The sequence below is a fragment of the Hyperoodon ampullatus genome, assembly GCF_949752795.1.
Source record: "Hyperoodon ampullatus genome assembly, chromosome: 2".
In the NCBI taxonomy this organism is placed as follows: domain Eukaryota; kingdom Metazoa; phylum Chordata; class Mammalia; order Artiodactyla; family Ziphiidae; genus Hyperoodon; species Hyperoodon ampullatus.
This window is the reverse complement of record NC_136915.1, coordinates 175,928,071-175,943,276: the sequence shown is the minus strand read 5'-3', so window position 1 is coordinate 175,943,276 and position 15,206 is coordinate 175,928,071. Positions and strand designations below refer to the sequence as shown.

Here is a 15,206-nt window from a genome sequence, read left to right as displayed (position 1 = left end):
TCCAACTCTTTCTCGTAATTCCCAACTGGAATCATGTAGGGTGTATGCCTAAGTAGTATCAAATGAAAAGAAAATGGACTGTCTCTGGCAGTGATTTCCATATTAGTGCAATGTTATTCCCCATACACTGAGTTATATTTAAATGACTTTATATATTTTAATTCAGTAGGTGTCATTTTAAGTTTACAAAATCCCTAACTATATGCTTGTGTAGAAAACAGTTTCAATTTGAGATGCTCTATAAAGCCAAATCAAGGCAAAAATGAATTAATTTTGCATTGCTACTGGTAGTTATGAATACCAGATGAAGAGAAAATGGCCAAGAGTTTGTGGAGACTTGCTAAGATGGATGTTTGAAGTGTTCTATGTATCTTGATACTTCAATTATCAATCAGGTTTGAACACTCTATATTAAGATTATTCAGAAAATAATTATCTGTAACATAACTCCGAACTGAACAGCTGCACCCAAAGCAAAAACAATCTGGGTCATTCAGAACAAGATCAAGTTGAGGCAATTTCTTTTTCTATTATAATCCGTGAGGTCTTAAGTTTTTAAGTTTTAAAAATGGTGACCTTCGAGCAAAGTCAGATGTACCTCATGTCAACTACTAACAAAGGATTTCAACTCAGAGGGCACTGTAAAGGAACTAAGTGCTCTCATAAAACACAGAGCAGGCAGCAATGCACTAACCATCAGCCAGGTGGGGTCAATGTTGAGCTGTTTTATTTCGGAGACTTTAAAAATTTAACATGTAGCTCATGTAACGTCAGCATCCACTTGTGACTCTGCTGGTCAGCACCAAAGGGCTGGATGAGTCTGAGGAGTCCCTTTAACCCCAAAGTACTAATGCTCAAGAGTTTCAAGGAAATCCTGATTCCCAAGAAGAGTCACAAACCATCAGACCGAAATCAATAGGGTAAACACAGACTGCAATGCTCCACAAAAGTCAAAAGATATTTCCAAATTAAATGCCATCTTCTGCCCAACCCTAGACTCCAGACTCTGTAACATCTTTATCTAGTATAATAGACTCTGTAGTAGACCGATTTTGACCTCCACAAAGAGTAGGAGTTGTCAAACTTTAGGAGGTAGACTCCTCTCCCTGGATATTGGTGGCTGCCAGCATACACCTCTTCATGACAGTCCCGTCGGTACACAGGCACAATCTCGTCCAGTAGAGGCTTGTTGGCATTCTTTTTGGCTTTCTCTTCAGAACTGATGTTTTCTATGAGAAAGAATGGAGACATGTCAGTGTGAACAGATCCAGGAAAACCACATTTGCCTCAGGCATCTTAAACTCCATCCTTTCTTTGAGAAATTGCTCATTAGGAATTCTCTCAATCCATTCTACAACTTTCTGCAGGCAAACATGTTGATTTCTTCTATACCTGAGCAGCTGCTATGTACCAAGCATTGTCTGGGCCCTGGAAGCCCAGTGGCAAACATCTGGTGGTGGCAGCAGTCAGCATCCTCTCTCCCTCTCTGTACTCAGACCATTGCTCCTATTTCTGAGCCCCACTTTTTCCCTTCCACATCCACTCAATTCCTAATTCCTCCCAACAGGTGGAATCTCACTGATCTGAGTGAGACCAGGGAAAATGTTACTCTGATCCTCCTCTTCTCAACAATATGAAAGTCCTCTCTTGTTTTAGGAAGGTGGGAAGGGAGCTTATGAGGACTATTATTTTCTGTTTATCTGAAATATAAAGAGTAAAATGAAAAAGCCACACTAGAGAGGTAGACATTCACAGACACTCTGAAAATTCAATTATTTTCACTAGGCCTGTGAAACCCAGGGATGATCTCAGTGGCAAAATATAAGCTCTGATTCTAGGTTTGCCCCAGTTAATAGTTTTCTGAACTGTAATGATATGAGGTTAGGAAAAAAAAACAAAAAACCTGTAGAAACCTATAGGAATGAGAACTATGAACCAGTTTAAAAGTCTCAGTTTAACATATTAAATATAAACAGCCTCAAGGAAAATAGATCAAGGGAATACTCAGCGTAGATTTTAAAAGACTTTCAGGTTTATAACATGGCAGAATGAATTACAGAGACATGAGTCAATTATGTGACGACTGTCAATGGGCCACTACTAGGAATTTAAACCAGGAAGGTCTAAGAAACTCTCACAGTCTAGAGGAGCTTAAGGAGACGTGGTGACTGTAATGTGGCATCCTGGATGGGATCCTGGAACATTAGGAAAAATTAAGGAAATCTGAATAAATATGGACTTTAGTTAATCATGTATCAATATTGGTCCATGAGCTATGATGAACATACCACAGTACAATGCAAGATGTTAATAATAGGGGAAACTGGGTTGTCAGGTACATAGGAACTCTTTGTATTATCTTTACAATATTTCTGTAAATCTGAACCTATTCTAAAATGAAAAGTTGATTTAAAAAAAGTAGATGAGGGCTTCCCTGGTGGCGCAGTGGTTGAGAGTCCGCTTGCCGATGCAGGGGACACGGGTTCGTGCCCCGGTCCGGGAAAATCCCACATGCCGTGGAGCGGCTGGGCCCGTGAGCCATGGCCGCTGAGCCTGCGCATCCGGAGCCTGTGCTCCGCAACGGGAGAGGCCACAACAGTGAGAGGCCCGTGTACCGCAAAAAAAAAAAGAAAAAGTAGATGACACTTATAAACGGGCCCAAATTAGATTTGCTTTATCACAGCAATACTACTTGAAAATTAAATGTCCTCCATTTGCAAATGAGAAATACAAGCCATTCAAATTATACACTACTGCCCATAAGAATATCCATGAAACAGATTATCAGGCCCCACTAATTCAAGATCCAAATTTTGTTCAAAATCTATAAAACTAAAGGTTACTGGGATAGACGAACAATGCATCTTTCATCAATCTAAGCAAAGACTTGGGACCTGGAAACAATCAAGTGGAGAATTACAGCAGGAGGATGGATTACCATTATGTTTTCTTCAGAGAAAACAAACTCCTCCATCTTTCAATCAAGACCTAATGGAGAAAAACTAAAGCAACAAACATAAAAATTGGACTCCTCTTCCATCTTAAACCAAGCTAAAAGGACCCCCCATAAAATAAAATACACAATGTGGATAAGACATGGTGGCACAGTAGCCTCCATAAGGAGGCATATGGCTAAAAGCCATTTGTGAGATAAATCTTCAAAAAGGAGACAGGCTCACTCTTAGGAAACAATTCTGGGGAGCAATAAATCCTCAGTGTTGTGCTTTTTTTTTTTGTTTTTTGTTTTGGCCACACCACACAGCTTGCAGGATCTCAGTTCTCTGACCAGGGACTGAACCCGGGCCATAGTAGTAAGAGCCCAGAATCCTAACCACTAGGCCACCAGGGAACTCCCCTCACTGTCGTTACTGTTAATGTAGAGGTTTTAATGGGTTAGTTTTAGTTGCAAGTCATTTTATGATTAGGAACAGCACAAGGATAGGTAATGCCATTTTCCATTTGAGGGCTATCATACATTAGAGCAAAGGTCAAGGATGTGTTACCTCTAGTCAGGCACTGGACTCCAGCCATTTTTGCCAGTGCTCTTCCCAACAGCAATAACCCCAAAATGATAATCAGCTGAGGGCTCAGGCTAGGAAGTAATCTCCTTTAAAAGCTACCTATAGCTTACAAGCCAGGAGAAATATATTACCTCAACCCATTTCTTAACAGAGAATTCTTCTTACTATTCACAAAGTACAGTAATTTGCACATGCAACAAAAACTTCCCTTCCCTTGACAGGTATACACTAATATGTATAAAATAGATAATAAGAGCCTGCTGTATAAAAAATAAATTTAAAAAGAAAAAAAAAACAAACTTCCCTTCCCAAACATTTGCAAACCATCTGATTTTAGTGAGTCCCCATGTGCATCAGAAAGGCTAGTAAATGGCTTAGTTACTGGTCCCGATGTTGCTGAGGGGCACTTAAGACAATGGTAGTGGCACCTGCCCTGCAATCTCAGGTCTCTCTCTCACCTCTGCTTTTTTTTCCCCCCATTCTTACATTTTTTTTCTTTCTGGTTCCATTAGTAGTATTTATGGGCAATGCTTTACCTTGCTGGTGGTACTTAGAAATAAAGATTTGCTGAAAACAAAACGCCATGTAAGACAAAGTAGCTCCTAAATGACACTGGCCCATGTGTGTGTGTTGCCATACACGACCCTAAAGGGCCTAGACTGTCTTGGTGATGTAACTGAACTTGTATATCAAAAGCTGATTGAACTTTTAGCCCCCCTCCATGCACCTTCCAACAACTACCTCTTTAAACGTATCCCAATGGAGTCTCTGTGATTACCAACACTCTTCAAGAATAAGCAGTTTGTTTACAAGTCACCTGAAAGGTTAGTTAGGGCCAAGAATTGAAGGTACTTTTCCACTCTCCCAGTCAGGGCACTCTTTCCATATTACTCTCAGTCAAGTCAACAGATACTTAAGTGCTTACTAGGTGTGTACAAAAGCCCTGCATTCTAACTTTTCTGGATAGTAACAAAACTGAAGAGACCATCTTCTCAATTAGTAAGCAGTACATTTCACAACCTACTTCCTAGACCAAGATAGTTTAGATGGTCACTGGAAACACTCTATTTTGTCTAGTTAGAGAAAATAAATCTTAGAATAACAACCTAAAAAGCTGATATCAGAAATATAAATTTAAATAAATTTCAGAGTTGGCAGAATTTGTTGCTTGCTCTTTTAAAATTTTTCAAAATGGCCTTGCACATTTGGCTTTTCAACACACAAGGCTGGAAGTAAAACAGCATTCAGAAAGCGGTAAAATAAACTGTCAAACAGACCTTCCTGGTGTTAAAAAAAATTCACGTTCAGGCCCCAGTCCCTTAAGAGGCTAGCTTCTCTCACAATCTTTTCAGCCCAAGGTCCCAATAACAAAGCGACTGATTCCCGTCGAGGAAGTGTTAATTAGGAAGCATATGGCTGGCTGACATCTGAACTGCTAGCATTTTTGCCAACACATAACCCAGCTACTGAATGTGGACCAATGGCTCTACCTTCTTCCTCCTCGTCGTCATCGCTGGACTCACTGACATGCACGCTGACAGCAGTGTTTGGAGAGTCTGTCCATTCAAAATACACCCCAAACCCAATGTCATAATTGTCTGTAGCAAATTCCCAAAAGAGATATGATCCTTCTTCATGGGTGGGTACTCGAACAGTGACCACTTCTCCTCGGCCCACTGTAATCACAGAATCCGCATCCTGCCGAATCTTCTCTTTAAAGTCTTTGATCTGGGGTCGTGTCCACATGGATGGAGCTGCTATTACTGGAAGAGATTCTAAAGGCAACAGGAATTACAAAGGCTAAAGAGGATGAGCCTTCACCAGTAGGCAGCAACATTTGCATAGGACGACCTGCTCAGTCACATGAAGGCACCAAGTGCAATTTGGTCTACCTTAGACTGAGAACTTTAAAAGCCTCCCCATGGAAGTCTCCCCCCAAATTACTACATTTAACAACGCCACAGGTATTCAGAGGTCATCATACCACTTTAAGTAACGAATGCAATCCATAGTCTTAAGAAGGATATTTTCCAACACTCTAATTGCATATGGGCATTGAAGAATGACCTTGGAAACTTCCTAGCTGGAGACAGGGAAACATTCTAACAAAGAAGAGAGATCTGGACTTGAAATAAATTCATTTTTGGATGTGAACAAAGAAAGCTGGGCTTTGACTTCAGTCTCTCTGTCAGAAAAAAGTCTTGACCTCAGAGTAAACCAAAGTTCTAGGGGAGGGGCTATTCTAAAAGAACTCAAAGAAAGAGAAAAACTTGGATAGGAATGGCACCACTAGCGACTGAGTAAAAATGGGTAAAGTCTTGTTACTGAGCAGTATCTATGTGTACTCAACAGGTTTTCCAGAGTTATTCACAGAGCCTTTGACAAAAGATTCATTTGAAAATACTGGTAAACTGTTAATAGGAAAAAAAGGGGGGGAGGCTGTGTGAACCAAGGTATTTCAAGGTCTTTTCTGAAACTATATTCTGTTACTTGTTCTAAAAAGAACAAGGAAGAACTCTGAAATCAACTTTCTTATGAACCACACCACCATCTCCGATCACCGTCACTGAAATGTTCTCTTCTTCCTTTTTACTTAGTGAACTCTTACTCTTGCTTCAGACCTCTCAGCTCAAGTGTCCCTTCCCCCAGGAAAACCTCTGGTGACCTCTCTAACTAGGTCACATCCCCCATATTATGTGCTCTCACATCATAAGAGACCTTTCTCTCCAGCACAGTACCTACCATAGCCACAATTTTCATTCTATGTGTGTAATTTTGCTTCACCACTGTAGCCCAACACTCAGAAAATCTTCAACCAATTGTTGAATGAATGAATGAGCTGCCCATGAAAAGGTAAGCAGACCTTTGAAAACCTAAATTCTTATTGGTAACATGGTACTTTTGTCTCAAAAATATATTGTAAATATATGGCAGCCAATGTACAAGATGGCCCCCAGTGATCCTCTCCTGTGGGTATTCATGTACTTGTAAGGTTACCACCCAAGATGCATCAGGACCAACAGAATATGGCAGAAGTGTGGATGTATTACTTCCAAAGCTAGGGCATAAAAGACACTGACGCTTCTGCCTTGTTTTCCTTTGCATCATGTGCTCTGGGGGAAGCCAGCCACTGTGTTGAGATCACTCAAGCAGCCATTTGGAGAGGCTTCATGGGGCAAGGAATTGAGGCCCTCCTGCCAACGGCCAGCACGAACTTGCCAGTCAGGGGAGGGAACCACTTTGGAAGCAGAGCCTCTAGTCCCAGTCAAGCCTTCACATGACTGCAGTCCCAGCCGACATCTTGACTACAACCTCATCAGAGACCAGAGCCACCGCCACTCAGTTTTAAGCAGCTCTAAAATTTCTGACCCACAGAAACTGTGAGAGATAATAAATGTTTATTATTTTAAGCTGCTAAATTCAGGTACAGCGTGTCACACAGCAACAGATAACCAATATATACAAGACAAACCAAAGTGTCCAAAGGACATCTGATTTGCTCTTCTAAACTATTCAAAGAGTCACCAGAAGCACCAGATTCAGACTAAAGAGTGAAAAAGCATTCAACTCTCACAAATATGTAATTGCTCTCAAAAACTAATTAACCTGACTTCCTGACTTTTGCTTTTCATGAAGTCTGAATTACAGCATGTGGATGGAAGAGCACATATGCCAAACCATACCTTTTGGTCCATTCTCCAGGGCTTCTTCTGCGGCTTCTGGTTCAAGCTCTTTTTCAGAGTTGTCAGTATGGGTTTTGGCCTGTCCATTCACTGACATCATATCACTTGGCGTAGTTGTATTCACTTTTGATGATGTAGGCAAAGAAGCCCCAGCTACTGCTACTTCCTGTTGTTTCTGTAATGCTGCCTATAAGTCAAGAAAAAGTGAAGATACACTGACCAGGAAGGTTAATAAACCAGACATTTGCCCTGAAATGCATTCTGACCCTATGTTTTTGCCCCATCAAGAAGCTCCAAGGAATTACTAATAAACTTTATCAGTTTTTATCCTATCTATAATGAATATTAGTATCACAATATCAAACTGATAGCTAAAAATGTCAAAATATTAACATGGACAAAAAAACTGTAACTGAGGATCACATTTTTGTGACCTGAGGATCACTAGAAAAACTAACCAGGAAAAATTAAAGTAGGTAGAAATAATCAACCCAAAATAAAATTATTATAGGTAAAAACTGAACACAGTAATATCTGTTCTTAAAATTGATAAAAGAAAATCTTGATAAAATTCAGATAGAAAAATTAAACTTGGTAGAAATAAATGGTCACAGAAGAAAATTCATACAGGCAGAAGCTATAACTGGTGAAACCTGATAAGGGCCCCCAAAGCAACAAATATGGACAAAAGTAATCAATAAGTTAAATCTTCACTCTAAACTATATACAGAAAAATTCTTATCACGATTAAACTAAAAACTGTTAATCATGTAAAAAGTATTGACCTAAAAGTTAAATAGGCTTATAAAATGGAGTTTGAGGTCAAAAGACTTTCTTAATGAAAATTCATCACTGTTTACATAATTATGATTAAAATACGTATGTTCATAAACATGAAATCAAAATGTCCTCTGAGTCAAAATGGAGAATAAAAACATCTTAAATCTAAAGGACAACTACTTTAGGACATCCCTCTCCTATCAAGATGAATAAATATTAATACTACTAGAAATGCCTAAGTATTACTTGAGTAACTTTTGGGGGAACTGTGAATTATAATGTACATACAGAAAAGTATACAAATCATAAATGTACAGCTTGATCAATTTTCATTAGCCAAACATACACATGTAACCAACGCCCAGATCAAGACATTACCTGTGGGTCTTCCCTGGTGGTGCAGTGGTTAAGAATCCGCCTGCCAATGCAAGGGACATGGGTTCGATCCCTGGTCCAGGAAGATCCCACATGCCGCGGAGCAACTAAGCCCGCAAACCACAACTACTGAGCCTGCCTGCTGCGACTACTGAAGCCTGCGCACCTACAGCCCACGCTCCGCAACGAGAAGCCACTGCAATGAGAAGCCCGCGCACCACAAAGAAGAATAGCCCCCTCTCGCTGCAACTAGAGAAAGCCCGCACGCAGCAACAAAGACCAAACTCAGCCAAAAAATAAATAAAATAAAATAAAATAAGATATTATCTGCATGTCAGAACCCTTCCTGGTACCCCTTTCCAGAAAGTCCCCCAAGGGTAACAACTATTCTAACTTGTAATATTACAGATTTGGCTTTGCCTGTTTTTGAACTTTACATACAGGAAATTGTATAATATATGCTCTTTTTTGTGTCTGGCTTCTTTTACTCAACATTTGTTTGTGAGGTTCATCTATTAAGTCACAAGTAATTATAACTGTATTTTGTTTGTTTGCATTGCGACAGGATATGCCACTGTGAAAATACAAAATTTATTTATCCAATCTACTGTTGAGTGTTGGGGCATTTCAGTAACTTTTTAAACTAAAACACTAAGTTATAATAAGTAAGCATACATTTACAACAGTTAAAAAAGAAAAGAAAGAAAACATAGGAAAAAAAGCCTTTATAATACAGTTTCATGGTTTAGGGATAATGATATATTTTGGCATATCATTTACAAACCAGTTACTTAAACAGCAATGCCTCTCTCTGCTGCTAGTGCAGGTTGGCAAAACACTTAAGAGTTTAAAATACCTTCTTCCAAGGCCTAGATTCTCAGTAATTTCCACATCAGTTTTCTAAAAGAGTACCAGCTTCAAGAAAAAGGGCATACAACCAAAACAAGTCAGCACACTCAGAACATTCACTGCATGACAGGAAAGCAAAAAAAGCATTTCTGTGGATGATCAATTGGTCAGCTCAAATGGTCCCTCTCCATTTCAAGCCTTTCTTGAAACTCTCTAGCAGAATGAACAACTCCCTACCCCGGGATCCCACTGCCTATGAATATACATCTATTACATATAATAGATTGTAATTATGTATTTACATAATCTCTCTTCTATACTCCAGGAAGTTTTAAAAAGAACAGAAAGGCACAGGAACAATGTAACGAACACCCATGTAACCACACCCCCAAATTAACAAGTGTTCCCATTTTGTTATTTTGTTCAGTATTTATATAAAAATTAATACTTTATGGGACTGAAGTTCCCTTTGCTCCTTCCCCAGTCCCTCTCCTTCTCTCTTTCCAGAGACAACCAATCAATTTGATAAACTTGAGTTTGTTCACTGCAATCTAAAATATGGCTTTCCAATTCTGTTTCAAAGGTTTTTGGTTTTCCCCTATATGCCTGACTTTGTTATGACTAAGTGATAGCAACCTATAAGCAGGACAGTGTGTAATGAGCTAGCCTATTAAAAAATTATCTCAATGCCCATCAAAGAAGCAGGAAACAGGGAGTCATATGCTAAAGTTGAAACAGGCTTTAGAGGACAGAAAAGAAATCCCTCCAAAATACCACTTATTATCTTGTAACTCTAGTTTGACATCCTTTTCCTCTTCTCATGGATTATACAAAACTTGCAGTGCCTTTTAGCTGCTCACTAAATGCTAAAGACTCAGGGGAAAACGTATTTTAGGTGAGGATATTAATTTTCAAGGAATTTAAAGAGCTTGGCAAAACAACAAAGATTACTTCACCTAACAAGAAATATGGAGCAACTATAATGTAACACTTCTCTTCCTTTTTTTTAAAAACAAACATTTTATTAAATTTACAGAGAAACATAGTTTGTGTTTTTTGTTTTTTTTATTTTGGCCATGCCGTGTGGCTTGCGGAATCTTTGTTCCCCGACCAGAGATTGAACCTGGGCCCCTGGCAGTGCAAGTGCCGAGTCCTAACCACTGGACCGCCAGGCAATTCCCTGCAACACTTTACTTCACTCAGGTATTTGGACAGGTAGTAACTACTTTATAAGTGAAAATTAATTAAATACGTAAACTTAGCTAGGTTAACTTTTAAGGAGGCATCTTATGCCTCTGAAAGATGTAAAAAAATGAATGTAAAATCAGTTATCTTCCCTATGTACCAAATACTTTCACAGAGTAACTATTTTCTCATTTTATTCCTCTGATAGTCCTGTGAGGTTAACAAGTACCAGGATTTTATAGCCCATTCTTACTGACTGGGAGAAAAGGCGGAAAAATCAGAGCAATAGGTAACTTGCCTGAGATCAAACAAGATAATGGCGAAGCCAGGACAGAATCCAAGTGGTGTGTGACCTCCAGTCGCATGTCCTTCCCCTAAACCACATATTCCTATGTGGAACCAAAGCCTGTGGGGGCACTAATCACCCAAGTCCTCATGGTTCCAGGATCACTATTAGAATCTACGTCAAACTCACTGGAATAACACTAGGTCCATACAAATCCCAAATACAGTTATGACAATATAATAGTGGCCACATCATTTGTTGCTTCGATATCATATGCTTCCTTTCATAATTGCCAGTGCAATGTTAAAATCTCCCTTAATAAAGGTCATCTAAAAGTTACGTTATACCTGAGAGGCTAACTAATGCAAAATTCATCAGCAACTGTTAAAAAAGAACTTGCGTTCCAATGAAACTAAAAACCCTCTCTATGGCTGAATTCGGGGGTTATCTATCGTACCTGTTGCTGTGCAAGCTGGACTTGATACAACTGCTGCATATATTGCTGATAGTGTTGCTCCTGCAACTGGCGGATGAGAATTTGCTGCTGTTCGTAGTTCCCTGGATACTGTTGGGCTGCATACTGCTGGAACTGCACGGCAGTCTGCGAGTTTAAAGCTGCCATTATCTGCTGCCTAAAAACATTAAAAAATATACACTAGTCTGACTACAGGAGATTGATTGTTCATGACAAAATAAAATGTCCTTGTTATTGATTTTTATAATGCATAACTCTTAAAAATGACTAAGGTAGTAATGTATACCAATCAACATGTGTCCTAGGTCCAGAGAAAGAATAAGAAAATAAACTTGGCCCCTAATTTTTCACATAGGTTTTTCAAGGAAAATTTGGGATGAAGAGGGAGAGTAATAAGCATATCATCATCACCATCATTATCATCACCATCATAACTGCTAACATTTATTGTGCCCTTACTATGTGCCATGCAGTGTTCAGAGCACTTCCATGTACTAACCCACTTAGTTCTCACAACCACCCTCTGAGGTAGGGTTTCACAAAGCAGGAAATGGAGGAGTTCAGTAACTTGCCCGAGATTACACTGCTAGTAGATGCCAGAGCCAGGATTCAAGTCTAGGCAGTCTGGCTCCAGCCTATACTCTTTAAACATGGTGTTGTAAGAGGATGGGTTGTCATCTATGGCAGAGATGAGATATTTAACTGTTGGCCATGGTTTCTCTACCTAAATACATGAAAAGGCAGAAGAGCTAAAAGATGTTACAGATGGCTCTGGTAAGTATAAAGAAAGCCAGTGAAAATCTGAGTGCCCTTGGCATTTAATGTAAAGCCTGCCTTAAAGAGGGATACTGAAGATAATATCTGGACACACTTGGTTTAGAGATACTGACTTCTGTAAACTATTACTCTTCTTTTTTTTTTTTCCAGAGGAACCACATGCTTAACTCAGTCATGTGACCAAACATAAACACCTCAAAGCCATCTGTTAAGATAATAACAAAGCAGAATCTCACAAACTCCTGAATAGAACATGACACTGGGTCCATCTAGGGCACCCCTCTCCCCTCAAAAAGAGTAGCAGTCATAGTCTCTCTCCAAGGTAGACTGAGGCCCTGGGTCACTTTGAAGCTTTTCTGAGGAACTACTCAGAAATAATGGGGAGAAAACAATGGACCCGCGTGTCCTCTGGTTTAATCTACATGCCATGCCACCTCTAGAACCCTAGGCCTTCTTCCCACAGTGTTTTATGGGCGTTAATCCCTTCCTCCTTATTCCCACAGCTCCCTCTGGAAGAACCAGTCCCTTCTGAGACAGCTGCTCTCACAGCCCTTACTGAATAAGAAATGGCTTCAGCTCCCAAGTTCTGTACTAGGAGACTAGGAACAGACACCCGACACAGGCTGAACCAACTAGATCCTTTGGCCTGGGAATTTGTAACTGGGTCTCTCATATGCCAGCCAGTCTCTGTCAGATGCATGAAAACAAAGACCACATAAATCTTGGCTAGGATAGCCTTGCATATGCCAAAGCAGAGTGACAATTTGCAGAGAACAGGAAGAATGAAACAGAGACATAGCTGAGAGAAGCAAAGACAAGAGATTGTGTGGACCCAAAGACAGAGAGCAAGCAAGCAACCTCAGTTCCTATTCTAGTGCCTGGGTTCTGGGAGCAAATCCCAAATCCTTCTAATACATTCTTCATTCGCAACCAAATGATGCTTAAGATGAGGCCTTCCTTGGTAACACATCATTGGTACAAATGGCAAGGAGCTAATGCTGGTCGCCTTCCCAGTCAAACAAATCAGAGAACTATTCCAAGGCACACAATGGTAAATGGTCAGGCACAACAGTGTGGCAATCCACTGCTCGTCGTGAAACACAAGCCACACAACACGCGTACTTTTGCTGCTCCAGCCGAAGCCTCTCTTCTTCTATCCGCCTCCTCTCTTCTTCCTCCCGTCTAAGCCTTTCTTCCTCTTCTTGCCTACGTTTCTCTTCCTCCTTTTGCAGACGTTCTCTTTCTTCCTCTTCACGCCGCCTTCGCTCTTCCTCCTCCTTCCTACAAGGTAAAGGACAGAGAGAATGAACCCTAAACAAAGAATCCCGTTTAAAAATAATTTAAGACTACTTCCCAGTGAAGACTGACACAAGCTTTTTAGAGAATCGTGATAATTTTATCACAATTTGAAATACATATACTTCATGAGGAGAAATTTATCATATGGAGTCAATCTCAAAATATACAGATCACAGCAAAAACAATGACTGCTGCACAGCAACAGAAAAAGGAGTCCATCAGTTAAGGTACCACTTAAAACATTACGATACCCTGAAACCTCCCTTCTAAGATATGCTCACAGCAACCACAAGCTTTTCCTTCATACTACCTGCTGTGGTTGAAATTAAATTTGTGTGATAAAGTTAGCAATACATCTGCCTTACTCATTAAAGTACATGCTCCATAAGGGCAGAGACTGCCCACCTCACACTGCTATATCTTCAGGGCTTACCACAGTGTGGGAAAGAATAAGCACGCAATACATGTGTAGAAAAATGAATAATCCACCCTGAAATGCCATGTAGCCATAAAAAAAGAATAGGATTACATGGCACAATATGTAAAGACATTTAATATGTATGTTTAATGGAAAAAGCAGGTAAATAAATAGAAGAAGGCCTGGAAAGATATACCTGAAATCTGTCCGCTATTATCTACGGAGAGAAGAGTGAGACTAAAAGTAAGGTGGGAAGGAAGGTTTTCAGTTTGTGCTTCATATACTGCCATAAATGGAAAATCATTTATATTGCTTATATTCGTGTATAATTTCTGAAATTAAAAAAAAGAAAAGAACAGTTGGGGATCTAGGTGCAGCCCTTACCCAGCTCTTGCTCACCACCACAGCCCCTCTCCCGAGGGAGAGCAGACTCTGTTGCACTAGGAATGGATGCCATATGGGCTGAGAGTTGTGAGGAGTGCAGGGAGGTTGAAGATGGGATGAAAGAGAAGACTTCTGAGGGGTCTCAGAGAAGACCCCATTTCATGGCCCTCCATGAGAAGTGTCTGGGTTACCCCACTTTTCTCCCCAAACTTCTGTAAGTGATTAACACACCAGAGCCACAACCAAGTCTCAAACTACAGCAATAACATGACCTACTTTTTATATGTCACAGATAGTACACAGGGCAAGATGTTCCATAAACCAGAGCTTAAGCTTCAGGATAGAGGAAGTCTAGTCTTAAATGCTTTAAAAGAATTCTACATGGACCTCATCTCATGACAAAGGTATATTTTTAAAAGGAAAAATATAGTTTTACATATTGAGCAGTAACTTAAATATTCAATTTATCATTAAAAAAGAACTTAAGGGACTTCACTGGCGGTGCAGTGGTTAAGACTCTGTGCTGCCAATGCAGGGGGCCCGGGTTCAATCCCTGCAGGGAACTAGATCTTGCATGCCGCAACTAAAAGAGCCCGCATGCTGCAACTAAGACCCGGAGCAGCCAAATAAATAAATAAATAATTTTTTTTAAAAAAAGACCTTAAAAAAGCAATATATACTACTTCCAAAGACACAGCTACACCTCAATGATCCAATATCACTACACAATGGACTGCAGCACATAAATCAATTCCAGTAAAGGAACCTCATTCCATTCTCATAAGAATCAAAACATTTTCTCTGGCTAAAAACTATCTTCCTTTGGATAAGTATCTTCTGGAAATGTATTAAGATATTTTCTATTCTCTTAAAGAGAAATAAATTATACCCAGTACTCTGTCTCTTGGTAACTCAGGAGTTATAACTGCAAGCATAAAAATTGTACATGTCATAATACAGTGATGGAAAGTTTACTTTCACATTAGCCCTGACTGCCACACTTTTATTATTCTTGCATCTATTTTTCATGGTTTCTGTCTCCTCCCTCACTGTTAGGCTATTTTCTCTTCTAATGTTATTTCCATTCCAGGTTAAGGTGGGAAACCAGAGAACCAACTGTTTCTAAAGTAAGTATAATATAATCTGAGGGAAAATTGGTGTTACAGCATTATTT

General features: G+C 39.7%; 1 protein-coding gene across 1 annotated transcript in view; it reads right to left on the bottom strand.

Moving 5' to 3' along the window:
• Window positions 1-795: 795 nt before the first annotated feature.
• Window positions 796-15,206, bottom strand: part of ACBD3 (acyl-CoA binding domain containing 3) — a 33,252-nt gene continuing 18,841 nt past the window's right edge. Inside the window, exons 4-8 of the mRNA XM_079697313.1 lie at window positions 13,054-13,212; window positions 11,137-11,311; window positions 7,205-7,391; window positions 5,012-5,296; window positions 796-1,229 (exon numbers count right to left, since the gene is read on the bottom strand). Coding sequence (XP_079553439.1) covers window positions 1,018-1,229; window positions 5,012-5,296; window positions 7,205-7,391; window positions 11,137-11,311; window positions 13,054-13,212 — 1,018 coding nt within the window. The 3' untranslated portion in view covers window positions 796-1,017. The remainder of the gene's footprint in view (window positions 1,230-5,011; window positions 5,297-7,204; window positions 7,392-11,136; window positions 11,312-13,053; window positions 13,213-15,206) is intronic.